Genomic DNA, 25,785 nt, shown 5'->3' with positions numbered 1-25,785 from the left:
TTTGTTAGTGAACTGGGGGCTGCACTAATAACTGGAAGATTCCAGCCATGCCGCTGAGTAACCCTGCAACACAGGGTGCTGTTGCATGGGCACGAGCAGCCCGACTTCTCCAAGCAGGATCACAACTTGCATGTGCTCGCGCTGCACACTTATGTGCTGCAGAAGTGGGTAAGACTTGAACCGGGCCTATTGGGCCCCAGAGGACTCACTGCTAATAGTGCAGAGGCACCATAGACACGTTTAACTAAATCCTAAGGAGTCAAACGTGACCTCTTGAGTACAGCCTAATAGTAAGCATTCCATAGATGTGGCCACCAGTGAATGGAAAATAACTTCGACCACGTTATAATAAGGAGGGTGGGACAGGGATTTGCCTGAGATCAACTAGTGCTATAACCTCAAGGGGATTGTGTTATTGCTAATGAACGTTGTTATTCCTTTGCATGTGTAGAGTTAAAAATAAAATACAACGTTTTCTTTTTTTTTAAGTATTTGACTGGACTTTGATTTATTGTTCCTACTGTTTGCACTTTGAGTTATGAGTTGTGTTCACTTACATATAACTACACTCCCCACCAACCCCAATGGAGCCTTTGACTGCTTATCCACAGTTTCCACTGACAGTCAAGTGCAGGAGGGGTGCTTGGCCAAGTTTCCCACGATACATAGTAGGTTGAGCCCCGGGTCAACAGTAGTAAAATGCTCCAACACAGTTGGGCTCAATAGCCCCTGTGTGCCCCATTGTCCACTCAGAGGGGTTCTGATAAGGGGGTTCCTGGATTGAATACAGATGAATGGAAAGAATATATGAGAGAAGCCGAAGAAATTAAGGAACCTCATAAGAAAATTGCATTAGGATGGCATATTAAATGCAAAGGTCTTCCGGAGATCTTAAAAGGATATTGGGATGTCAGAAATGAACTTAGTACTGACTGAGAAAATATTTAGAGGGGAAATAAGTAGTCAACCCTATGCAACACAGAAAAAAATGCTTTGCTCATGTGGTCCACATATGCACAACTCTGCTAAAAAATAAAAATAGGTCAGATTATTGGCGCCTGGGTCTTAACTTCCAAGTGGACGGTAAAGTAGAATTACATTCTGGTTGTGAAGCCAGTAATACATTTAGAATACTGAAAAAAGCTTGCCGTTCTCGTGTAGTGGTACAAAATGAACCACAGGTTCAATTAGCACTTGATATATAAGGCTTATAGACCAAAAAGGTTTTAATCGGAAAGATGTCCTTGTTTTGATAGATTATCACTCTCAGTGAAATAATATTAAAAGTGTGCATAATACTACAACAGATGTGCTTTTTGAATTTCTCAGGAAAGTATTTTACAATGAAGGTATACTCAAAATCATTGTTACTGATAATGGAGTACAATTTACCTCTGATGTGATTATGAAATTCGTGAAAAAAATCGAAATTTGTCACTAGAAAACAATATTGTATTGTTCTAGGGTGAATGGTCTGGTGGAAAGGACTAACTGTCTGGTTAAAGAATGTATAAGAGCAATTGTGAATGGAATGCATGTTGAAAGAGTGTTACAAGGACGAATCTGTTCTATTCGCACTGCACCTAACATTATTACTAAGATCTCTCCATGTATCTCCCTTAAGGGCTTGGAGGCTGGCACCAAATTGACTCCCACATGGTGACAAGGAATATTCACTCAGGAATAAACAGAAAAGAAATAAGTAAAACAATTTACATCCACCAGTCAATATAGTAACAAAGAATTGGCAATATTTATGAAGTCAAACGTCCATTTTTGCAATGTGGGGACTGGGTACTTTAAAAAAAAGTCCCCGATTGCAGAAAAGATGTGCTTTTTCAACACATCATAAGGTTATGCAGATTGGTCGAAAAGTGGTCATCCTGGAGAATGGTCAAATATGGAGTACAGATAGAGGTGGCAGAGTCAGCACAAGGAGTGAATGGAGAGCCAGAGTGTGCCTCCCTGACCCACCCTGATACCGAAGAGGCTTAATGTAGCCAAGAACGGAGGTACAATTTGACCTCATATGGAGCAACATAACGTTATGTTCCATTACTTAAACCTTTTTTCTTACCACCAATAGAGGCGTGAGAGGTCTCTATTTCACACCACGGTCCTGAAGAAAGCCCACATGACCTACCAGGCATAAGAAAGGGCTGAAACTTGTCGACCTTTTTTCACATAGTGTGAACGAGTCATAATCACTCACGTTCACCGACTTAATTTTTAAATCCATTGCCTCTAATACAGAACTAATAAATAATTTTTCTGATTAAGAGAGTCAATTTTATTCCATCACTTTTTCGCGTCACAATCACTTATCACTACTGTTTTTAACAATGGGTAATGCCTCCTGGATGGAGGTTGCATGAAAAAACAACCCGATGATTATGCACACACGTGCGAGGGACGGCGGAGAAACAAGATATACCGCTCAATACCACACCATTCACCAGCATGTGCATGAGGGTTAACATTGGGACTACTCGGAACAGTTACGGCATACCCAAAGTTATGCAGGACAAGTGATCCTTCCCCCCCTGATCAGAGTACAGATAGAGTGACCAAGTACTCCACAAGGAAGAAAGTAATGCAAGGATTGCCTCTATTCATACAAAGTGTGACAAGATTGATGAAAGAGCGAAGGAATGGTCAATGCATTCTAACATTAAATTTAGTATGATATACATGAATCTCTCCCAATATTAAAAGCTTCGGGCATATTTACAAGGAATTTACGCCATAGGAAAGTCACTTTTAATGGCGTTCCTGTGGCTCAATGCCCTGCTCCATATTTACAAGATGGTGTTAAGCCACTTAACGTGGCTTAATGCCACCTTGTAAACATGCCTCTTACCGCAGCAGTCCGCTGCGGCAAAGGGGCGGGCAATTGGTGTTGCTGTGGGCATTCCACTGCAAAACCCATTGCTTTTTAACACTCCACCCTATTTACAAGGGTGATGTAAATATGGGACAGCGCCAAAAATAGCACCAGGCAAAACCTGTTCTTAACACCTTCAGCGCTGCGCAGATTCCTGCGCTGTGCTGAACGTTCTAATGAGCCAACGGGCTCATGATGGAACGGTTCCGTCATGAGCACAGGCCAACCGACGCTCATGACGGAACCGTTCCGTCAATAGCATCGAAGGGGTCAAACAGGCATAACAAGGAGAAATTATTAATTTCTCCTAGTTTTGCTCTTTCGGTTTGTGCTGCGTTTCTATGTGTGCTGCGTTTCTATGTGTGCTGCGTTTCTATGTGTGCTGCATTCTGCAGCACATATAGAAACAGCAAATCGCCATTAGTGGTTGTTTATGTACAGGAAGGGACACCTTCCTGCACATGAACAATCATTCCCTCAACAGTGCAAGGGTGCCGGCGTTGGCGCTAGACAGCTAAATTTAGTACCAGCGCAAGGGGAAATGCAGGGCTGTGCCGCATTTTTGTAAATACGGTGCACCCCTGCGTTTTGAAACTGTCAGAGCGCGGTGTTAGCAATTTTGGCTTAACGCCATGCTCTGCAGTTTCTTGTAAATAACCCCTTCCTTTCTGTTGAAGGAAGATCTGCTGTAATCTTGCCATTCTGTTATATTACCCTTATTTTATCAATGTCTTCTCGTTGCAGTCATGTTTCCCATCTTCCCTTAGTCCTTCCATTGTTCTCAACTGCTGGTAAATTCCAGTGAATGTTGAGATTGTATTCTACTGTGTCTAATTGTGGTGAATCCCTCTGACTGGGATGACGGAGTAAAGATTCTACGCTGGAAAATGTGTGACAAATCCTTCTTGAATATAACTGAAGGGCTTCAATGAACTTATTGCATACGTGGTTTCAGAGACAGGAAGCAGAAGTAAGAGAAGGTGTTTCACTCGTTGCTAAGGGTCATCCCTACGGAGGAAAGGAACTAGGGAAATAAAACCTGAGAGACGAGGTCGACAGAGAGGTACCTTTTCCATGTCAACATAGAACGACGGGGTACAAGAACAGTAATGTTCAGTGCTTTAAAAAAAACTAAGAAAGAAGGAAAGAAAGAAGGCAAGAAAGAGAGACAGGAAGAAACAGAGAAAGAGAGAAAGAAAGAAAGAAAGAAAGAAAGAAAGAAAGAAAGAAAGAAAGAAAGAAAGAAAGAAAGAAAGAAAGAAAGAAAGAAAGAAAGAAAGAAAGAGAGAAAGAGAGAAAGAAACAAACAAACAAACAAACAAAGAAAGAAAGAAAGAAAGAAAGAAAGAAAGAAAGAAAGAAAGAAAGAAAGAAAGAAAGAAAGAAAGAAAGAAAGAAAGAGAGAAAGAAAGAAACAAACAAACAAACAAACAAACAAACAAAGAAAGAAAGAAAGAAAGAAAGAAAGAAAGAAAGAAAGAAAGAAAGAAAGAAAGAAAGAAAGAAAGAAAGAAAGAAAGAAAGACATAGCATGGTTTCCAAGGATCTTGCCTGTAATAAAACTACTTACGAACTGCCAAATGTTGCCATACTGGGGAGATTTATTCACGAAGACGAGATTTAACATACACATAGAAAGGCGAGAACTACATGTGCAAGAAAAAGGACACAGAGTATGTGAAAATATCACTAGCCACTAGAGGGGTATTCAGCTCTGCAGGACATGTACATTAATTACAACAGGATGCTTCATGAGAAGTAGGGAATGGTCCCCAGTAAGAAAAGAAAAAACAATACCCCCCTGTAAAAATAGGGTTACATAGCTAAGACTGGCATCTTTATAGCAGACACACGGGTGATGTAACTTTAGGAGGCGTGCTTAAACATGTGATAGGCTGATGTCGAACTTGCCAGGCATGATGTGGCAGTAGGATCAGAATAAATGAATCATTACATTTATAGCATGCCCACTACCCGTAATAACGTGGGGAGACCCCTGCCAGCCTTATGACAGTATAGGATAGCCAAAAGCTCACAGATATAAAAGTATAATATACCCTGGGTAGACTTAAATCCACAGTCCGATAAGTGAACTTTAAAACGGGGGCAGATGACACCAGTCCTGTATATGTTAACATGTAATATGACTATATGAAAACATTCTATGCAAAATCCTTCTTTGCCAAATCCAGCATCCTTGTTTTTCACTGCTAGTGGAGAAGTGTGGCTCAATGGTTAGAGCGGCAGACCCTGATGCAGAGGTCTAGCCCGGGACCAGGGTTCAATTCCCCGCCTCGTCGGGTCTTGGGCTCAAAATTCCACGGACCTGATAATTCTCGCCTCGGTGCCTATTCCAATCATGGAGTCCCACTCTGCAACTCTGGGCAATAGCTTGCTTAATCTCCACAACGGCCCCCACAACGCTAAGGATGCCTGGCCTCCACCTTGGGGGTGCCCAGGAGTGGACGCCTCACAGGGAAAGCCAGGATGGGTTCCACAGCAGTATTCGTACAAGCGCCTTGAGACCCTTGTGGGTGAGTAGTGCGCTATACAAGTATGAATTTACTTTACTTTACTATTCTACATGGCTGCCCTTTCATGAGTTAGTCTACATGATCATTCACGGATCACAGGGAGGTCCCTTGCAGTAAAATCCTTAAAGTAAATGTAAACGTGCTAACAAAAGGTCAGTTAGAATACACTTTTGCATTCCTTAACTGGTAATATTAGGTTTTTACCCTTTCTCTGATCAGTACACAGAAATGGGGTACCTGTAAAAGTAAATACAAATAAAAATGAATAACTGCAGGTTGCAGATAAGTGTGGGAGCACCTATAGCTGGCAACGAGCCATTGGGGCCCATTGGCGAAAGGGGGGGGGGGGGAAGAAAGCACCGACCCGAGGCTCAATGTAAGTGTGATAAAGGCCGCTTTATTGGAAGCAGGTGCATTCTACACAATAACATCCTTGGCCTGCGCCGCACAATCTAAACCTCATGAATATGTAATTTCCTGCCTCACCCCCACCCCTCCCCTAACTGCTTACCACAATCCACAACAGTAACAATTGGCATAACGTCAATTTGCCTCTCCACCAGGCTAAATACTTTATTGTGCTTGACCTACCCCCCGATAATCCAAACAGTTCTCCTGCTCTTCCCCCATATATTAGGAAGAACCGCCCCTACATACAGAATGCACCCCCACACCTGCTCCAGCGACATGCGAAACCCCCCCCCACCCAATCCAAACACCCCCTGTATGCACCAGCCTCCAACAAAACACGGCCCAAATTCCCCGTCAACCCCAAACTCCCCCGCAAAGGGAGCTCCCCCATAAGAAGAGATGCCGGCCCTTGGGCCCCCCCCCCCGAATCATGCCCAGGGAGGGTGGGAGGGAAAAAATTGTCCCAAACGCCACCCCCCGCCCGGCGGCCGAGACACCTCACCTTAAAATGGTGTCTCTGCCGCGTGGCCGGGCGGAAACCACAGCCCAGCCCAGAGGAAGCCCCACCAAGCCCCGCCCCCAGCCCAAAAGCTACCAAACCTGTAACTGTCCCCGGGCGGCGCCATCTCTACCCCCTTCCCCCCCCTTTCCCCGGCCCCAAATTTCCCCGGGCGGGGCAGTCCTCCCTTCGATCGGCCCCCCCCCCCCAGGACCCCATTGGGGCCCATTGGCGAAAGGGGGGGGGAAGAAAGCACCGACCCGAGGCTCAATGTAAGTGTGATAAAGGCCGCTTTATTGGAAGCAGGTGCATTCTACACAATAACATCCTTGGCCTGCGCCGCACAATCTAAACCTCATGAATATGTAATTTCCTGCCTCACCCCCACCCCCTCCCCTAACTGCTTACCACAATCCACAACAGTAACAATTGGCATAACGTCAATTTGCCTCTCCACCTGGCTAAATACTTTATTGCGCTTGACCTACCCCCGATAATCCAAACAGTTCTCCTGCTCTTCCCCCATATATTAGGAAGAACCGCCACTCGAGGGACGTGCTAACGGTCCTCGACCCCCCCCTAGGACTCCCCCTCCCTTAAACCGGTACGTGCCGCATGACCCCGTGGGAAGAACCACCCCCTAACTATATGGAGTGCCGCGGACCCCCCTCAAGCCTCTTGCTGTCCGGTCCATGCCTTCGACCCGCCGGCAGGTCCTCCCCCTCCCCACAGGGCCATGTCCTCCGTCCCACTGCATAGGGTCATGTTCTCCGTCACCACGTATAGGGCCATGCCCTCCGTCACCAATGTATAGGGCCATGCCCTCCGACACCAATGTATAGGGCCATGCCCTCTGTCACCAATGTATAGGGCCATGCCCTCCGTCACCAATGTATAGGGCCATGCCCTTCATCACCAATGTATAGGGCCATGCCCTCCGTCACCAATGTATAGGGCCATGCCCTCCGTCACCAATGTATAGGGCCATGCCCTCCGTCACCAATGTATAGGGCCATGCCCTCCGACACCAATGTATAGGGCCATGCCCTCCGTCACCAATGTATAGGGCCATGCCCTCCGTCACCAATGTATAGGGCCATGCCCTTCGTCACCAATGTATAGGGCGTCACTAACTGTATAGGGCCATGCCCTCAGTCGACGTCACCCCCCGGGGCGTGCTTCCTGGCCACGGAATCGAGCTCCCTACAGGTATGCCGCACTAAAACGGGGCCGTGCCCCCTCTCTGGCGCCCAGGGCCCCCCGGTCCACACCAGGCCTGAGAAGCCGCTCCGCGCCTGCAAGCAGTCCGCCAAAGCCGGCCGTCCCTCCAGAGAGAAGCCCTCCGGATGCGTGTCCCACACCTGCGCCCGTCCGCCAGGAAGAAACCCCTGCCGCAGTGCCCCCCAACCCCCCCCGTCACCTACCATACCCCGCAGCCCCCGACATGGCAGCGGCACCGTTCGGCGTCAGACCCCACTGCGCGTTGCGACCCCCCTGTCCTCCGGCGGGCGTGCTCCCTGGCCATGGAGTCGAGCTTACCACGTAGAATGACCACACCGACATGGGACCGTGCTTCCTCTCTGGCGCCCAGAAAGAAGTCCTCCACACAGTGCGTCACCCCCAGAGCCTGTCCGCCAGGAAAAAGCCCACTGCAAAGAACGTACCCCTCATCCCGCGCGACTCGAAATGCCCGCGGCCCATTGAAACGTCAATTTTGTTTGCCGTATTCACAAGTGCCTGTGCAGCTACTCGGTAAGGTTTTGCACTCCAGGACCTTAACTGTGAAAAGTGACACTCTTATAAATTTCATGAGCTTGCCTCCTTGTTTCATACTAATAAAATGGAAAAAACGTACCTCTCACCCACGTGCGACACGAAATGCCCGCGGCCCATTGAAACGTTAATTTTGTTTGCCGTATTCACAAGCGCATCTGCAGATATTTTGTTAGGTTGTCACTGTAGGCCTTCAACTGTGAAAATTGTCACTGTCATAAACTCTATGCGCTTGCCTCCTTGTTTCACACTAATACAATGGTCCTACAGAAGATATCAGCGTGGTACTCCGCAATGCACCTTTGCATAGAAAAGAACAGCAATATGTAAGCTGTAAAGAAAAGTATGTATACATTTTATAGCTTGGGATTCTAACCCAAAATGCAAGAACAGGAACCTGGGCCCCGAATTTAATATATTTCACTGAAACGGAGGCGCAAAGTGCAACTCCGCATTGCTCTTACCGAAAAAGCCGTGTAGCACCAACTGTACCAAGAGTTGCCTTTCAATCAGGTCTTCGATGGCCCCCGCGTTAACAGACTGTACGTGCGCTACATAAACGCAAAACTTCTGTCCCTCTACTATCCTTCCGCAGTCCCCCTGAATCCAAAGAAATTCACTAACCTTCTCCTGTCCCTCTACCATCCTTCCGCAGTCCCCCTGAAACCAAAGGAATTCACTAACCTATCCACCAATCAATCACTTTCATATCTCACTATACTAAATCCTTTATAGGTTCCGGAGTAGCAAGCTACCCCCTGAAAAGTGCTCCGGCACCTCGACAGGGGTAGTAAGCGGCATCTAAAAGTAAGTACAATACCATACCTGGATAGCCAAGCATATGATCCCGCTCTGCTCTCCACTTACCCAATCTTTCGCAACTTCAGAAACATGTGGACCCCACCACTTCGGTAAAGTAGATTATATTAGTCCTGTCAGTGCACATGCATCGCTCATGCAAGATGAAAGGATGCAAGGCCATATGCTCCATATTCCGATTCAGACTGAATGAGCGCACTAGGCCTACACAATTGAGTTGCCCAAAAGAGCCATATTCCTCGTACTAAGAAGTCGGTAAAACACTATTTTGTGTTCATGACCACAAGATATCACTACTAATCAAGGAAAGATGCACTCAAACTTTCCCACTGTATATGAAAGATATCTCCTCCCTACCTTAGCATAGGAGATGGCATACTCGTCCAGGTAACTTATGCATAGAGAGAACACTCAATAATGGAGCAGCGAGACCAAAGACATTGTCTATAAAGGTGGTGCTGTGAAGGTCATTAGAAATATAAAATATGATGACTGTTGTATGTGAGACAATATTATGAAGATATAAAATATCTAGGCATAGTGTAGCGAAGGCACGTAAACCCAGATGACAATGGTGATTTGGAATGTGATTGATACCTATATGGTCAAACATGAGGTCATCGGGTTAAGCACTGTCTCCACAAACCACAAACATTTCAGTGGTGCAAGCCTCATTGGAATTCCCTAATCCTGTATTCCCAATGGTTGTGAAAGGCCACTCTTAACTATAGTGAAAAACCATCATCTAGCATGCTTGCTTCACTCGCGATTTCCATGCTTTATACTTCAGACATTAGAACAGTATAATTGGGCCTTAAATCCCCTTTGATTGTCATGGGCCATAAACAGTTTTTCTTTAAACTTCCCATGTGCTTTAAACGTTCTGTCTTACCCTAGGCTTGCATACGTGTCTCGTCAGCTTTCTGGTCCTGGAATGTCCGAGTTCTGTAATGGTTAGTTATCGTCTGAGGATCGTGGGTGTTATTTAACAGGGAAAATGAATACAGCTCTCGAGTTTAAGGCCCTCAAACCCATTCCTTCCATAAATGTCAAGAGACCCTGCGGCGTGTGTGGCACATTCATGAAACAATTTCTGTGCTGGGCTTTTGGTCCCATACCTACAATTTGATATTGAAATCATGCACGGAGGGAACAGATGGTTCTCTGTCACTGGGTACCACATTCCGAAAGGTGGACTCTCCACTGTCAAAACAATCCACTAATGTCAGGGACAGCCTTGCTGCACTCGGGTAGAATCAACAGAATGTACACACTGAATAGCAATGAGGTCCTGTACTGTTCACACAGCCAATTAGCTGCCCCGAGAATACAGCCCCCCACATTTTGTAAGTACCACTGTACAATAGACTCCGTCTAAAAGGATGCAGTTCAGCGGCTGCAGCCTATTTTCCCCTTAATTGCGATACTCGCAGAGCTGACCGAAGCTCCGAGGTGTCACCCGACATTGTTCCCAGTGCCCTCCCGCTAAAAACAGTGCCCGGAAGTCCGCGAACGGCCACCTCGCAGTCTGTAAACTCCCCACGTAAGCTGGTGAACCCAGAATCGTGGCGCCGATACCCGAACACACCAGTGCCCATCACGGGGCAATGCCAGCCTACACCACTACCACCCCACTGCACCATGCTACCCACAGTCTTACGCCATCCACATCAGTGTTCGCTACCCACCCCAGGATATGCTCTACAACGCATTACCATATTATTTTACCTGCACCGTGATGCTACGTTCCCTACCCACCAGCACCGCTACAATGCTTATACCACAAACCACGTGTACCACAGCCCACTAGTCCCTCTTATCCTCCAACAGGGTACCCACTATAACATGCTGCATACTGAAATACAAGGCCAAGTGTACCAAATCGTCCTCCCCACAGTACCCCGTTACCACCCACCACAGTACCTCACAATCACACCCAATGCCATGCAGCCAAACTCGAGATACCCCTTGCGCAGAGAGAGCAGAAATCCCCCAAGAAGCACCGCCGCCTTTCTTCTCCCCTGCCCCAAATTAAAACCCCAGCGGCCGTACGGACCCATCGGGTAGGAGCAGCGGGACTCACCTAGTCCCACGTGGGAGCCTGACCGCCCGCACCAGGCAGAACAGGCCCGTCCGCTCGGCCGCGTGGAGCCGCATGCTGCTCACCCGAGCTCCTCCGGCCTCCAGCGATGTTTCCGGCCCGTCCCTGCACCAGCGAAGTGTCCGGCCTGCCGGGAAATCCGGTGCCATTAGCAGCAGTTCCATAGTTCGCCTCTGTTGTTGCCGCGTTCTCTACGGTGCCCTCGAGCCTTGCCAAACACCAGCGATCTCCGTGACAGTCCTTGCACCGTTGCAGCGAGGCTTTCCATCCCAAGCAAAGTCCAAATAAAGTCTTGTCATCCCAAACAAAGTCCAACGAAAGTCCAGAAAAATTTGTCCCAAACGAAAAAATTGTCCCAAACGCCGACCCCCGCCCGGCGGCCGAGACACCTCACCTTAAAATGGTGTCTCTGCCGCGTGGCCGGGCGGAAACCACAGCCCAGCCCAGAGGAAGCCCCACCAAGCCCCGCCCCCCAGCCCAAAAGCTACCAAACCTGTAACTGTCCCCGGGCGGCGCCATCTCTACCCCCTTCCCCCCCTTTCCCCGGCCCCAAATTTCCTCGGGCGGGGCAGGCCTCCCTTCGGTCGGCCCCCACCCCCAGGACCCCATTCTACAAAGAGATCTGTTCAGGGACATCTTGAGGATTTCGTGGGCCCTTGGCCAAACGTATTTTGGGGCCCCTTGTTCGGAACAGATTTGAGTTTATGATTCAGTTCAGCTCTTTCATGCTGTCTTAGCCCTGGTTTACTGGCAGTGCAAAGGCACGCGTATCCACATGCTAAATGTGTTTACATATAATATTCACGGATAGTGATCTGTTTTCAATATTGTAACACAGCTGCAGCGCACTAATATCACTGTAAATAATCTCTGTGACCCCCTCCCATTTCTCATATGTGAGGTCCTATTTTGATCTAAAATTACTTTTTTTAGGGGGGTTGCCTGAATCAAAAACAAAACATTTCTCTGCAAAATGTCTGTAACAAACTCTCACACATCACCCACATTTAAATAAATTAAAGGAAAATGGTATTTAAAACAATATGTTTAAGAACTATTCAAGGTCATCAGGGCAGAACTCTGAGGAACAGGGCTGGCTCTATCAGAGGGGCCCCTGAAAGGCTGGGGCCCTAGGCCAGAGCCCCGTGCCTTATAACTTCCCTGGATCTGTTCCGTGTTCCCTCCGTACTACGGACCCTTTGAAAGCTTACATGGGACACCAGGTTCTCGCCTAGATGTGGGGAACAGTATTCGGCCTGCTTCCAAGCACAGGTTGCTTTGCTTCGCTGTGCATTATGGGAGGTTCCCAGGGATACGTAAGTAGGAAGTGGAAACATATTGAGAGCTCTGGGCGATGAGCAAGACCTGTGGGAACAGACATATCGAAATCCTTAAGGGGTCCTGGGATGTCTGCAGAGGAAATCATTACTAGCAAAAGGAAGGCAGTAATTAAGAAAGTAATTTCGGAAACAGAGTAGGGAGGTACAGGCGCAGTCCGAGATAACAGCAGATATCTGTGTGAAAGAGATGGGGGCACAGAGACACGCTAGAAAGAATTCATGTTTGCTGAGACACCACTTCCTCGGCGGGTGCCTAGAATAGATCTCATTTGTGATACTACCCAATAACCCCACCCCCAGATCCCCTCCCCCGCCTCACTCACCCAGACAGAGCAGGCCTGAGTTACCACCTATGAACTTATTTCTGTTCAAAATGCATAGTATGTATGTCAGTATATGTAACTTGTACTATATGTCTGAATGGCCTGCGTGGATGTCGATATTTTAACTTTATCAGGAATACAATTTTCAAGTTTGTTATTATTCTCTGTTCTCTCAGCACCGCATATCAGTCGTTGAATCTCCTCTCCTGAGCTCGGAGGCCCTTGAGGGCTTGCTCCTCACTAAAGAAAACTGTGCCAATGATTAATTACCGGAAGACACAAGCAAATAGAGAAATAAATGAAATAAAGACACTCGCTTGATAAAACGGCGAACAAAAATATATTAGGTTTCTATAGCAATGAAAAACACGTGTTTTTCACTAGTTTATATACACATTTAAAATTCACAGATGTCGGTTTTATACTTGGAAAAGGATGTACTCACACAGCGGATTCCATGTGAGTAAGTCTGCTCCTGTGGGTGAGCGCTGAGTGTGGGAATGAGCTAGGTATTTGTGAACACCCACACACTTACACATTTCAGGGTATTCACAAACCATTTTTCGACCATTTCCCACCCTGGCAATGGTCAGAGATTTACCCATGTGAAGGACAGGAGTAAATCTGTCTGTAGGGTGGGAAGGACAAAAGAAAACACCACAATATTGCTGGGATATTTGGGGAAACAAGTTTATTTTCATTTCCTTTACTCTATGAGGAACCATGTCTGTTTTCCTTGTCCAGAAAAAGCGAACACTAGTTAGTAGGGGAGTTTACCGTTTTTCCATACACGCTAAAATACAGAAATGTATATTTTGACTTGAGTACAAGGAATTTACATTTTTTCCAGGATTGCACCTGGAAGGCTGCGACTGGAGCAAGTTTCCAGGCATAATTTGCACCTATGCATAGTAATAAACTTGTAGTTCCAGATTTACAACTGTGTTTGAGTATGAGGCCCACTGCGGTCCAGACGAGCAGGCTGTGACTTGCTTTAAATGGGTAGGTGTTGCCAGAGTAGCTGCACTACTTCAGACTGGCTCCAATGGAGGGCAGCCACAGCACTACTTCTCAGGAAGATGCAAGTGAGTGCCTGCCCTTATAGTGTTCAGATGAGGACACACTAAACAATCTCAATAGCATCCTTAAAAGTTCAGGCTGTACATTTACCATGGATTGCCTGAGCGCTTGTGCACAGCACGATTATGTGCTGTTCTCGTGGGCTTCCGAAATGCATGTTAAATGGCTACAATAGTTGTGTTGTTTTACACCGCACAAACACCTGTGCACATCTTTCGTGATTATTCCCACATGTTCCCCTGGCAGTGAGGTGGTGGAGCTGCCCCTGTCAGGTCTATGTTGATCTAGGAGTCCCACATTATTATGCTTGGTAAAGAGTACATGTGGAGTAGTTAGGACATTGTATGCAAGAAACACTGTCGGGAAGGACACAATTATTTGGTGGCCAAACAAAATAATTAATAGTCTTGTTGAAGAGTACACCTCTGGAAAAGAGGGGCAAGCCTTCAGGAAATATCAGAGGATTTCTAAATGGAAAATGAATGGGGATGAATTTTTGGAAGCCATTGTGTAACCAAAATTATCATCACACAGTCTAAACTGAATTGCTTATAGGGCTGTGAGGAGGGGAATCACAATGAGAAGAGAGACAGGAGGACTACGGTTTGGAGGCCAAGCAGCTCACAGAGCATATAAAGCGACCTATGAAGTTGCAAACACTGGCCAGCCCATCAGTCTTCTGGAGAGGGTAGACTTTGTTGATTTGCTGTATACTTCACGCACACAACAGACATTTTCGGAAATAATTTAATGCAGCTATCACAATACCATAAGTGCCTTAATATGATCCAAAAGACCAATTATTTTATGCAGAATTCAGACAAGGGACATGCACGTGAAACAATAAATCACAATGAACAAGCCAATCTCGTGTTATCTTGCACGGTGAATGTGGCTTGTAAAAAAGCCTTGAATATTGGATAATGTAGGTTTCCTGCTCCCTCGTCAAGGCATGGTGGAGAAGTGTGGCTCACTGGTTAGAGGAGGCATACCCTGAAGCAGAGGTCAGACCTGGGACCAGGGCTCGATTCCCGACGCGGCAGGGTCTTGAGCCCAATTGTCCACGGACTCGATAATTCTCGCTTCGGTGCCCACTCTAAGCACGAGTTCACACTATGCAGCTCTGGCCAATAAGCTTGCTTAATCTCCACAACGGCCCCCCCGCGGCGGGATGCCTGGCTTTCACCTTGGGGATACCCAGTACGGGTTATCTCACAGGGAAAAGCCAGGACGGGTTCCCAATGCAAGCGCCGAGATGCCCTAGGGTAAGTCGAGCGCTATATAAGAACATACACATACATACATACATACATACATACATATCTCTCCATATGCTCCAAGCCATATCCTGCCACTTCTCCCTTTCCCACATCCAAACTGCTATCTTCTGCCTCATTCACTGGCCACCGACCTACAGCAGCACTTCAAGGAACTATTCTCAGACTTCGCCACGACCACGGCGTGCTCACACTCCACTCACATCTTCATATTAGACTTCAAAATATGAGGTGACCTGACAATTAGAGCCATTACATATTATTTTGTCTCAGGCCTCCAAACATTCAGTTCTACTCTACACTGTGCACGATACACCCACTCCAGTGTACGTGGGTTAGTAGCCTCTCCACTTCACACACACAGGCAACTCCCACCCATCACATTCTAATACTGGCCTAATATGTGGCCTTTACCATCTCCATACACACATTTACTCTGAATGCTTCCTATACTACAAATCCAACACAACTCTTTTATGAAAATCATCTAGTCAGCCTAATCCATGAACAAACTGTGAGCCTCCCTCCCACCTGGAGTAGATATTATTACTAACATTCATCAGATACAATAGAGTGCTTACTACATTTGTAGATCTTCAGATACCTGCCCACTTAAACCCTCAAAACAGAACTTCTGAGACAGCAAATTGTAAAGACCTGTAAAGCGATCGAGCACAGCCCTCTACAATGTCGCACTTTGCCTGAGCATGTGTAAAGGGCAAAACTTCCCCACACACTTGTCCCATCTTCAAAACGTTTTGCCCTGAAGATTTACCAATTTGCAACATTTTATTATCTGGTGGTCACAGAATCCGAGATCCCCCACCCCAATACCAGCTTTTACGTACTATCGGGCAGGTAGAGAAACATACAAAGGGCTTTTCCTTTCATTTCCAGGGAGTATCATGCCTGTTGGAATATAGATGACTGGTTAGTGACGGTTTGGGTAAAGGTTAGGGGGACGCTGTATCGATTAGCCCCTTCTTCCTGTATGTCAGAACCTCTCCTATGCATACATTATTTCATAGGTTAAAATATTACCAATGGTTTCCAGCGCCAAAGAAGTCAATAACGTGGGCTATCGGCACACCTGACTTCCACCTGGGCTCAAGTGGGTTCAAAAGTTAAAACTTACCGGTGGTCCGACAGGTCCCGCTGGCCCTTTACTATCCTGGGCACACGAGCAAGAATGAGGCAACGTCGGGCAGCTTTCTTCATCCCTCTAATGACAAGAAAACAAGGTTATCACTGTATTGTCTAATTTCTGCATGGGCAGACATCACATTTGATAGTTTTCAAAGAGAAGATTTTAAGCACACCATAATTCCATTCTTTCCTAAAACACAGATCAGTATCACTGCAAAAGACCCTTACCAGGGCTGGAAGTTCACAGCACTTGTCTCTGTTTCCCCATGAAGTTGTGCAGACAATGTCAAACATCTGCAGCTGGAACTGAAACAAAATAAGAGAGTGAGTGGGAAATCTCATAGTCAGGGGGCATTTGTAAAATATTCTTGCACCAGGCATCAATTGTCACGTGGATGACCGCCTATACATGTTGTAAAGATGGTCTCCTTGCTGAACAATGTGCTCAGCTGCCTTCAGTAAAGAATGGACATGAAACGTTCATTCTTGTGATAAGGACTATAAAAACAATGTATTATTGTTTATGAGGGACAGGCCTTATTCTCAAAAGCCCCTGGTTATACAACTAACGTTTGCAGCCAATTTTTGAGCTTGTGGTTATCTTTGTTAACACAAAAAGGGACATAGACCCACGTGTAGAGCCCTATCAGATCTTCTTTCTTTATTCGGTTGTCCTTTCTCAGTTCTGAATACTTTGCATTGAACGATTATTAGCCAACTTATCGTCCTTAAAGAGCTTTACTGAAATATTCGAATAATAACAAAAATAGTGAGAAGAATGCCCCCTCACCTTCCCGCATAAATGTACAGAACAAAGAAAAGCGAGCATGCTGCCATACTTTGCTTGTCTGTCTCAGTGAGATGTCCTTCATACGTTGGTGTGAAAAAAACACTTTTAGGTTTTCTTAAAAGACCCTCACCCGCTAACCTAGCGTACGGAGCTCCAAAAACCAGAAAATCTGTAATTCATACGAGTGATCACCCTTGATGAATGTGCTATGACAGGGCTTGCCCCCTGGAAGCCTCCATGTTGTAAGGAAATACTGAGGAACGAAGACTCAAATGGGGTAAACACAGACAACCGTAAGTTACAAGCTGTGATATTTTGCATGCCTAGCGTGCAAGTGATACTCGTCCTGAGGAAAGCCATTCTGACCCTTTGGGCTTTTTGACATTATGGCTAAAACATGTTGACCAAAATTGAGGATGTGAGAGTTCCTTGCCTCCTCAGAGCACGTCCACCACCGCTTTTAATCTTTGTCAAAGGCTACCACTATTAAACATACCTCAATGGCTGCTAACCTGGAGGCAATCTTAATTCACCTTTTCTTCACTTGAGGAACACTCAAAAAAACGTGCTCCGCTGTAATCTGGTGTTGTAGCACACCCTTGATGCACTTAGTATCGCTGGTGGAATCCCAATGATAAAGCATGTCACCAACTAGGTTAGTGGGTGAGAGGTCTTTTAAGAAAACCTAAAAGTGTTTTTTTCACACGGACGTGTGAAAGACATCTCAAGCAGATAGACAAATAAAGTATGGTAGCATTAACAAAATAAATATGAGATATCACCCTCTTTATGTTGTTACACTGCAAAGCATGCTGGCAGACCCAGGTTCAGCAGTGCCCAGGTGCAGAGTTAGCAAAGTTTTTAAATCAACTAGATGTTTCCTCATTTTAATTGAATTTCAGTCATGGCCCTTCTTCAAAAGAAGGTCAGGAGTATTGCTCCAGAGACTCCTTAATGCGGCAGCTGCACTGTCACTGTCTCTGCGGAGGCACACCAGACTCCAGTGACTTACCGGGGGCCCCTAAAAGCCACCTTTAGTTTGGGGGATACAGTGTCTGACTTAAGCCATCCTCGTTGAACCTTTTGTACCACCCTCAAAGGTTAATGGCAGCTTGCAGCAAGATACAGAGCAGCTATTTGAACCGTTGTTCTGTTTTCGCCACCACACTATCCCCGCCATAGGTACTAATTCTGAGGGTTAGCATGTGCACTTGACAATGCATGTTTTTGGTAATCATGCAGACATCTCGAGTCTGAGCTGGCTGCACCCAATCAGTGTATGCACCAAAACAAAGGAACACCTACTACCCTCTGAGTTCTTGTGAGGCCGCATGATGCCTTGCCTCCCACGGACCCGATTTCTTTAATGAAGCAGGTGTTAAAGTGGCCATCTGGCGTAGAAAAAAAGAACAGTTTTCTTTCCCCAGTCCTGCATCACTGACAATCATCAACATTATGCATTCCAGAATGTTCCTTTGTTTGACAACGTATTCTGGGGTTTGAAGACATATTCTAAAACCACTCACATGGTGCCCCTTTAAGACCCCTTAGAAGTTGACTTTGAGTACAGTAAGACATTATTCCTGACAATACCACAGATCACTTGTTGATTATTTTCTTGTACAGTCGCTTTTTTTAAGTCTTTACAAATAATTTCTTCTTACATTTCATCAGAAGCCAATGTAATCCACCTTAAAATTTCTGAACAGGCCACCTTCCAAGTATCCCCCGGAAATGTAATCTTTCTGTCTCTCTATCTCACCCCTGTTTATTTCTTTATCTTAGCCTCTCTCCCTCTCTTTGTGTACCGTGACCTCTTACTCTTGTTTTTCTGTCTATTCAGTGACATTGTAAGGATTTTTTGGGCCCTGAACAAGACCTAGTTTGGCTGTTTCAGTGTGCCCCATTTTAGAAAGTTTAAAGTATAATTCAATATTGTGTGTTGATGACGGCCCCTGGCCGTCATGCAACGCGGTGGGCGTGTGCTGATGACGGCTGGGGGCTGTCATGAACCCGCCCACTTCGAAAAACGCAGCACGGGCGCAGAATCGCGGCCGCGCCCAAGGGGTTAAGTGGACTTGAATTAGCACAAAATAGGTGATAAAATTCAAAGTTCCGAACAGATGGCCCCAAAATATTTCTGGCCCTCTGGCCCGGGTCCCCAAAAATCCTTAAAATTAGACTGTAATGTCCATTCCCCCAAAGCAGTATTATCTCAGAGCAGTGCTTAGTCTGTAAAAGAATAGGTGCTGGGGCCCAAAGTTTGTTCAGGAGCTCACGGCTGGTGCTATCGAAGGTCGGGTGAAAAATACCACGAGGGCTGCATAGTTCTGATTCCACCTCATGCCTTCTTAATCCACCACCAGCCACTCCCTTCTTCTTTATCTCACTCTTGCCCATTATTTTTTATCCCTGCTTTCTCTTTTTGGCACTGTTTTTCATTCTTCATTTTCCTCCTCTTTTCCCACTTTTCTGTTGTTCTCTCTCTTGCTGATTTAAAGTCTGTTGAAGAAAAATAAATGCCAGTCCTCAAAAATGGGTACCAGTGGGCCCCACCCGCTCAAATCCAGCACTGTCTCAGAGGAAACTCTTTGTCTGTACATTTCCCTTCTGAACATGTAATTGCGAGGAAACTATAGGAAAACGAGACAATGCACAAGAGAAAGGGCAGAGCCGGTGATGGCAGCCCTCGCGTGGCTCTGGCGCCGAGACGGAGTGCGCTCGTGCAGTCCTTCAATGCAATGACCATTCCAACAGAATGAACGCGTTGGTTGATAATCACTGACACGTGACGGAGGAAAACCCCTTCTCGTTAGTGTCGTAATGCCGCGTCTGTGAGGCCCCTCCCCCCTCCTTTCCCAGGCAGGCATGTTTCAGAAAGTCTCGAGAGCTGTGGGGCTGCCCCGCTAATCCCCGCCGGCTTTTCAGTCCCTCACAAAAGCCACAATTTCCTACATATTATCTCCACAAAGAACTCTTTAATTGGCAGCCTGGGTAGGTTTCCTTTGTCTGACATTACTGGAATGCGGCCACAGAGGTCACTCTGTGCAATTTCCTCTACGTCACGGGCCGGGCGCGCTCATTGTACCCGTATGCTTGAGGACTGCCGCTTGTTTATGCCAGCAGTGGTGCCGTTATTGGGGAGCATTCTTGTCAGGTTGACGTTTTCACTATTTGAGTTGTTTTAGGCAATGTCAGTTTAGATATTAGCGTTCCATGCATGTAGTACGGCAACTGCATCAATATTTAGAAATAAACAAAATATTCAGACTGTAGGTAGTCATTTTGTTTGCTTCTCCTGCAACACGCCATTGCGTAGAAAAGATGGTCATTACAGAATGCCCTTTTTTCCAAAAACGAAGCATTTAAGGAACAAATAGACCCTCATCCAAAAATGTAATTTGCTGCGTTTTGTTTTCTGTTTCGTACTGCTGTTCTAGTATTCTGACAACTGAGGGCTTCATTAGATATTTCGCTTAATTCCTGATTCGGGTGGAAAGTCACAGACAATATCACACTTTGTGATTTTATCCCTTCACCAACTCGTCCAGGCAAAGCTTAACAGAATTACCTTGTAAAATACTACACATTCCAGGTCTCACACTTTAAAAAGAAATGAAACACACAGTATTGCGGTGTTATGCCTAAGTCTGAGATGCAGAAATCAGAGTGATGTATTATTAAATCTCCTGATAAAATCCGAATTCGGCAGCAGCGGCCAATGGAGGTGCAGTGTTACCACATAAATTTACTGAGGGATTCAAAATGAGATCTTTATTAAACTAGCGCGGTGCCTTGAACCCTTGTAGTGGCCGACGTCTTACCACAAAAAGCACATTTAGTGCCTCAGAACCACCAGAATACTGGCATGAATCTATTGATTTCCCACTTACTGGAGCTGAGCTCTCGTTCGGACCCTTGGATCGAACTCTTCTCCCCAACACCTCAATGCCATCCGTGCTGATGTTGCCAGCCGCGTTGATTGGTTTCTCGTCAACTTGCTTGCAGTCAATAATGATTTTAGAGGTAGTCTTGCTGATGACCACATGTACCTGCACAAAGACAAAGACACTCAGTTGGGTAACATGCATAAAACCTACAACATGTAAGTGGTTAAATTAACCATACAACTTTGTACGTATTGCAGAGTACGGATGAGGCATTATTGTGTCAGGGGGAAGAGTACAGTAGAAGACAGAAAAAAAATTCAAAATATTTAGTAGAGTTTCCTGACAATAAATGTTGTGAGTCAGACAAATAGCTCAGGGGCACATTGGAAATGAGTGACTTTACCATATAGTGAACTTAAGTATTAAGCCGTAATTACCATAATGGCTATTTTTTAATGAAACTGGATTACATCTTGTTTAGAACTCACTGCATAAGCACGTATATTGCGCCAGTTGTGCCTGGATGCATCTTAACTTTGAAGATATTATGCCACAAGGTTGTACCACTGAAGAAGATATTAATTTACTTCTATCAGACATTTTTATCCTCGCTCGCCACAGAAAGCCCTATCTGTATGCGTAGAAAAACACTGGTCAAGACTGACTACAAAAGCAGAGGAAGGGTGAGGTGTGGACAGGGCTGCTAACTATTTTTTGGCGCTTTACCTGAACTGATATTTTGCCATCCACTTCCACAGCAATGGGTCTAGATTTTATGTTTTTAGGTGAAATCTGGCGCCCCTTGGATGGTGGGGCTCCTTGCAGCTACCTTGTGATCCCCTTGAAAAAGCAGCAGTTCTGACAGTAGGAGATGTGAGGCTTAGCTGGCATACAAGCTAAGCAAACCGTTTCTGACAAGTGAGGCATTTGAAACATTCTTCCAATTCTGCAAGGCCTGTAAAAAGCAGCAGGAAAGTGCTATGCAAATAGGCATGGGGGCATCCATCTCATTTTATGTGTATTTTGTATAACGCACAACTCACCCTGATTGGTATCTTGGCACTGAAGCAGGAGTGGGCCAAGCCAAGGTCGGGCCTAGAGGAAGTGGTAGGCCTTCAGTTTCCTGCGTAATTCAAGAACTGAGGAGGTGGCTCTGATCTGCAGGGGTAGGTCGTTCCAGACTCAAGGAGAGAGGTAGGAGAACACAAAACCCCTGGATCTGGTTCTGCATATGCAAAGAGTGTGTGCTGGAAGGAGCCCAGCAGAGTGGATGTGTCTGTTTGAGGACGTTTCTGAGGTACACGGGGGTCAGTGTTGTGTATGGCTTTGTATATGTGCGTGAGGAGTTTGTAAAGAACTCATTTGTGGATTGGGAGCCAGTGAAGCTCTTCGAAGTGCAGGGTGATGTGAGTGTGGGGTAGGAGGTCTAGGATGACTTTTGCATGGTGTGGAATCTTCTGGTCATTCCAGCATAGAGTGTGTTGCCGTGGACCAGCTTACTGCTGATGAGGACTTGGGTGATGCTTCAGCAAGTGTTGATGATTAGCCATTTGAAGACCTTCTTGACCGTGTGGGAGGAGGAGATGGAGACTGCATTCACTTGGCAGGTCATAATGAGTTGGCTGCCTATTAATATTGCAAGGTTTTTTGTGGGTTGCCAGGAGGGTTGTGGCTCTGAGTACGGCAGGCTACCAGGTGGAGTCCCAGAGTGAGGTGTCTTTGGCAAAGATCACTTCTGTCTTGTCTGTGCTGCACTTGAGAGGCAGTTGGTTTTCATCTATCCGACAACTTCAGTCATGCAGACAGAGAAATTTGTCTGGGTGTTTGGCATCTAGCTAGAAAGGGAGAGTATGAACTGGGTGTCATTAGCAAAGGATGTGATTTTGATTCTGTGGACGCGGATGATGCTGGTAAGTGGGGTCATGTAGGTGTTGAACACAGTTGGGTTGAGTGAAGATCCTTGTGGAACTCCGGAGATGAAGTTGACGGCATTCACAGTGACGTGGCCATGCTGATGGACTAAGTGCTTGATTTGCCCCTTCCTGACAGACTGCAAAGTGCAGGACCTTACAAGCCGGCTTTGTGCAGCCGTTAATTAGGGATGGGGTGGGATACTGTTGAAGGCAGAGGAAAGATCAAGAAGGATGAGGGCCACTGTACCACCTCTGTCCGTGACCATCTGGATGTCCTTGGCAGCGAGAAGGGCAGTCTCTGCACTGTGGTCGACCTGAATACGGAATGAGTGGTGTCGAGGAGGTGTTTGTCTGAGAAGTGGGTGGCTAGGTGTTTGTTTATCATTTTTTACATGACTTCTGCTGGGTAGCATCCGATCATCACATTTGGCTCCATGATTCTATCTGTCCTCTGTCCCCAAAAAAATACATGTGAGGACTGAACTTGATAGATTGTGTGCTTATCCGGGACTCATGAGCACATGTGCACAGTGTTGTCAGGATTCAGCTTTATCTTTACAACAGACATCCAGCATTGGCTGGTGAGCAGACAACACATCAGGAATTAGGTTTAATTGATTGATAGTTTAAGATACAGTTGTGTGCCATTGGTATTTTACTGTATTGTGATATCATCAGCCAGAAGGACTCCACAGGATATCTTTTCCTGAAGGAGCGGCATGGAGGGATGCTATCTATAAATGCTATTTCGACTGGAGAGCCATTTTACGGGGCAATATGTCTATTTTGTTGGTATAAAAGAGGTTGATGTTGATTGATATCTCAACAGAATGTGGTGTGAAGGGTGTGGGGTGGATTTACACAGTGCTTACTTTTTTTGGACAGAGATTCAGTTTCATTATAAGCTCCTAAGGTGGTTCAAATATAGGAAATCACATTTATCTTTATGCTTGAGAAGCTTGTGAGAAGTGTGTGCAGTTTTGAGAATTGAAAGGGCGTGGACTGCAGAGGTGGAAAAGTGCCAGGTTTTCTTTGGTTTCCTAATTGAGCATTTAGAAAAGTTATTATTTAAGAGTACCACGAGGCACTGTTTTTTGTTTCTTTTTATGGAGTAAAAGTGTGTCAAAGGTACAATGAAGTGAGAGTATAGATGGGGAGAAGCTAGGAGTATCAAGATGGGAGTTGATAAGGGTCGGAGAAACAGAGACAGGATTCATGTCAGATATCAATGTTTTTTTTATTGGCGGATCTACAAGTGATCATATAGAGTTTGGGTTAATAAATGTGAGAATAATTTAGTGATGCACTATAGAATGGTATTACAAAGTTGTTTAGTGGTTGAGAGGGATGAGGTTGAGGCAAGAGACAGGTGGAAGATACATTCTACAGTATTGCTAAGACTTTGGAAGATACATTCTACAGTATTGCTAAGACAGCTGGAAGATACATTCCACAGTATTGCTAAGACATTGGAAGATACATTCTACAGTACTGCTAAGACAGCTGGAAGATACATTCTACAATATTGCTAAGACAGCTGGAAGATACATTCTACATTATTGCTAAGACAGCTGGAAGATACATTCTACAATATTGCTAAGACAGCTGGAAGATACATTCTGCATTATTGCTAAAACAGCTGGGAGATACATTCTACATTATTGCTAAGACAGCTGGAAGATACATTCTACAGTATTGCTAAGACAGCTGGAAGATACATTCTACATTATTGCTAAAACAGCTGGGAGATACATTCTACATTATTGCTAAGACAGCTGGAAGATACATTCTACAGTATTGCTAAGACAGCTGGAAGATACATTCTGCATTATTGCTAAAACAGCTGGGAGATACATTCTACATTATTGCTAAGACAGCTGGAAGATACATTCTACAGTATTGCTAAGACAGCTGGAAGATACATTCTACATTATTGCTAAGACAGCTGGAAGATACATTATACAGTATTGCTAAGACAGCTGGAAGATACATTATACAGTATTGCTAAGACAGCTGGAAGATACATTCTACATTATTGCTAAGACAGCTGGAAGATACATTCTACAGTATTGCTAAGACAGCTGGAAGATACATTCTACATTATTGCTAAGACAGCTGGAAGATACATTATACAGTATTGCTAAGGCTGTCAGTAGCTTCTGAGAAACAGGAGTCAAGGCTGAGAGGGACGAGCGCAGCTGAGATTCTCTCTCAGCTTCTATGTTCTGTGGACCTGGAAGGTTAAAGTCACCATAATAAGTGTTGTCAGTGCTGAAAATGGAGAGGAGGAGGTGAAGTTGGAAAGCACTCTTGTAACTGCATTATAATCTGAGAAACACATCACACATCAGGGAATTTTCAAGGGTTGTGTAGTCTGAGTTGGTGCAGTTGATACATTTGGTAGCCTTTTCTCAGTTAGTTTGCAGCTTTCAAAACAAACAGACACTTAGATGCTGAAAAGATCAGCGACATGCGACAATGCTGCATCTTTTCTTTACTAACCTCATTTAATGTAAACAATAAGCTTTAGGTTGCACAGCTATAGGACTTCTGTTATATCTTGCGCATGAATGGTCTAATGTGTTTTAGTGCTCAATTTTTAACAATGGAGCCATTATGAAGACAATGTTAACCATGCCATGGCTACGCAGGCAATATTCCATACTTTTTATGCTTCCTGAAGCGTTATTAGTATGGAATTATTCATTACTTTTTGCATTCCTTGTTGCAGATGTCTACATGAAGTTGTATCAAATAAAGCCTAGGACAATACCGCAGGGGACATGTCTTTACAAGCCATAGTAATGTTTGCAATATAAATGTATGTCGAGCACGAAGGTGGGGGTTGTGTCAACTTACTTTGTGAAAACTTCCATAGAAAATCTTTCCTATCTCAGGTCCTTCGAAAGTCACAGTTTGAAATTCGTCCTTGTAGTCGTAGTTAAAAAACGTCAGTGTTTTTCCTCCATCTGTAAAGCAAAACTCGTGTTACATTCGCTAAGTTT

At 45.3% G+C, this 25,785-nt stretch overlaps 1 protein-coding gene across 1 annotated transcript in view; it reads right to left on the bottom strand.

The window, feature by feature from the left end:
* COL14A1 (collagen type XIV alpha 1 chain) overlaps positions 1–25,785 on the bottom strand; it is a 514,343-nt gene that overhangs the window by 117,487 nt on the left and 371,071 nt on the right. The window contains exons 33-36 of the mRNA XM_086966163.1: positions 25,640–25,749; positions 20,871–21,029; positions 16,416–16,493; positions 16,177–16,263 (exon numbers count right to left, since the gene is read on the bottom strand). Of these exons, the coding sequence (XP_086822289.1) occupies positions 16,177–16,263; positions 16,416–16,493; positions 20,871–21,029; positions 25,640–25,749 (434 nt within the window). The remainder of the gene's footprint in view (positions 1–16,176; positions 16,264–16,415; positions 16,494–20,870; positions 21,030–25,639; positions 25,750–25,785) is intronic.

The sequence above is a fragment of the Lissotriton vulgaris genome, chromosome 4_1, assembly GCF_964263255.1.
Source record: "Lissotriton vulgaris chromosome 4_1, aLisVul1.2, whole genome shotgun sequence".
NCBI classification, from domain to species: Eukaryota; Metazoa; Chordata; class Amphibia; order Caudata; family Salamandridae; genus Lissotriton; species Lissotriton vulgaris.
Note: the sequence above shows the minus strand (reverse complement) of the source record. Positions and strands in the feature narration are given on the sequence as shown.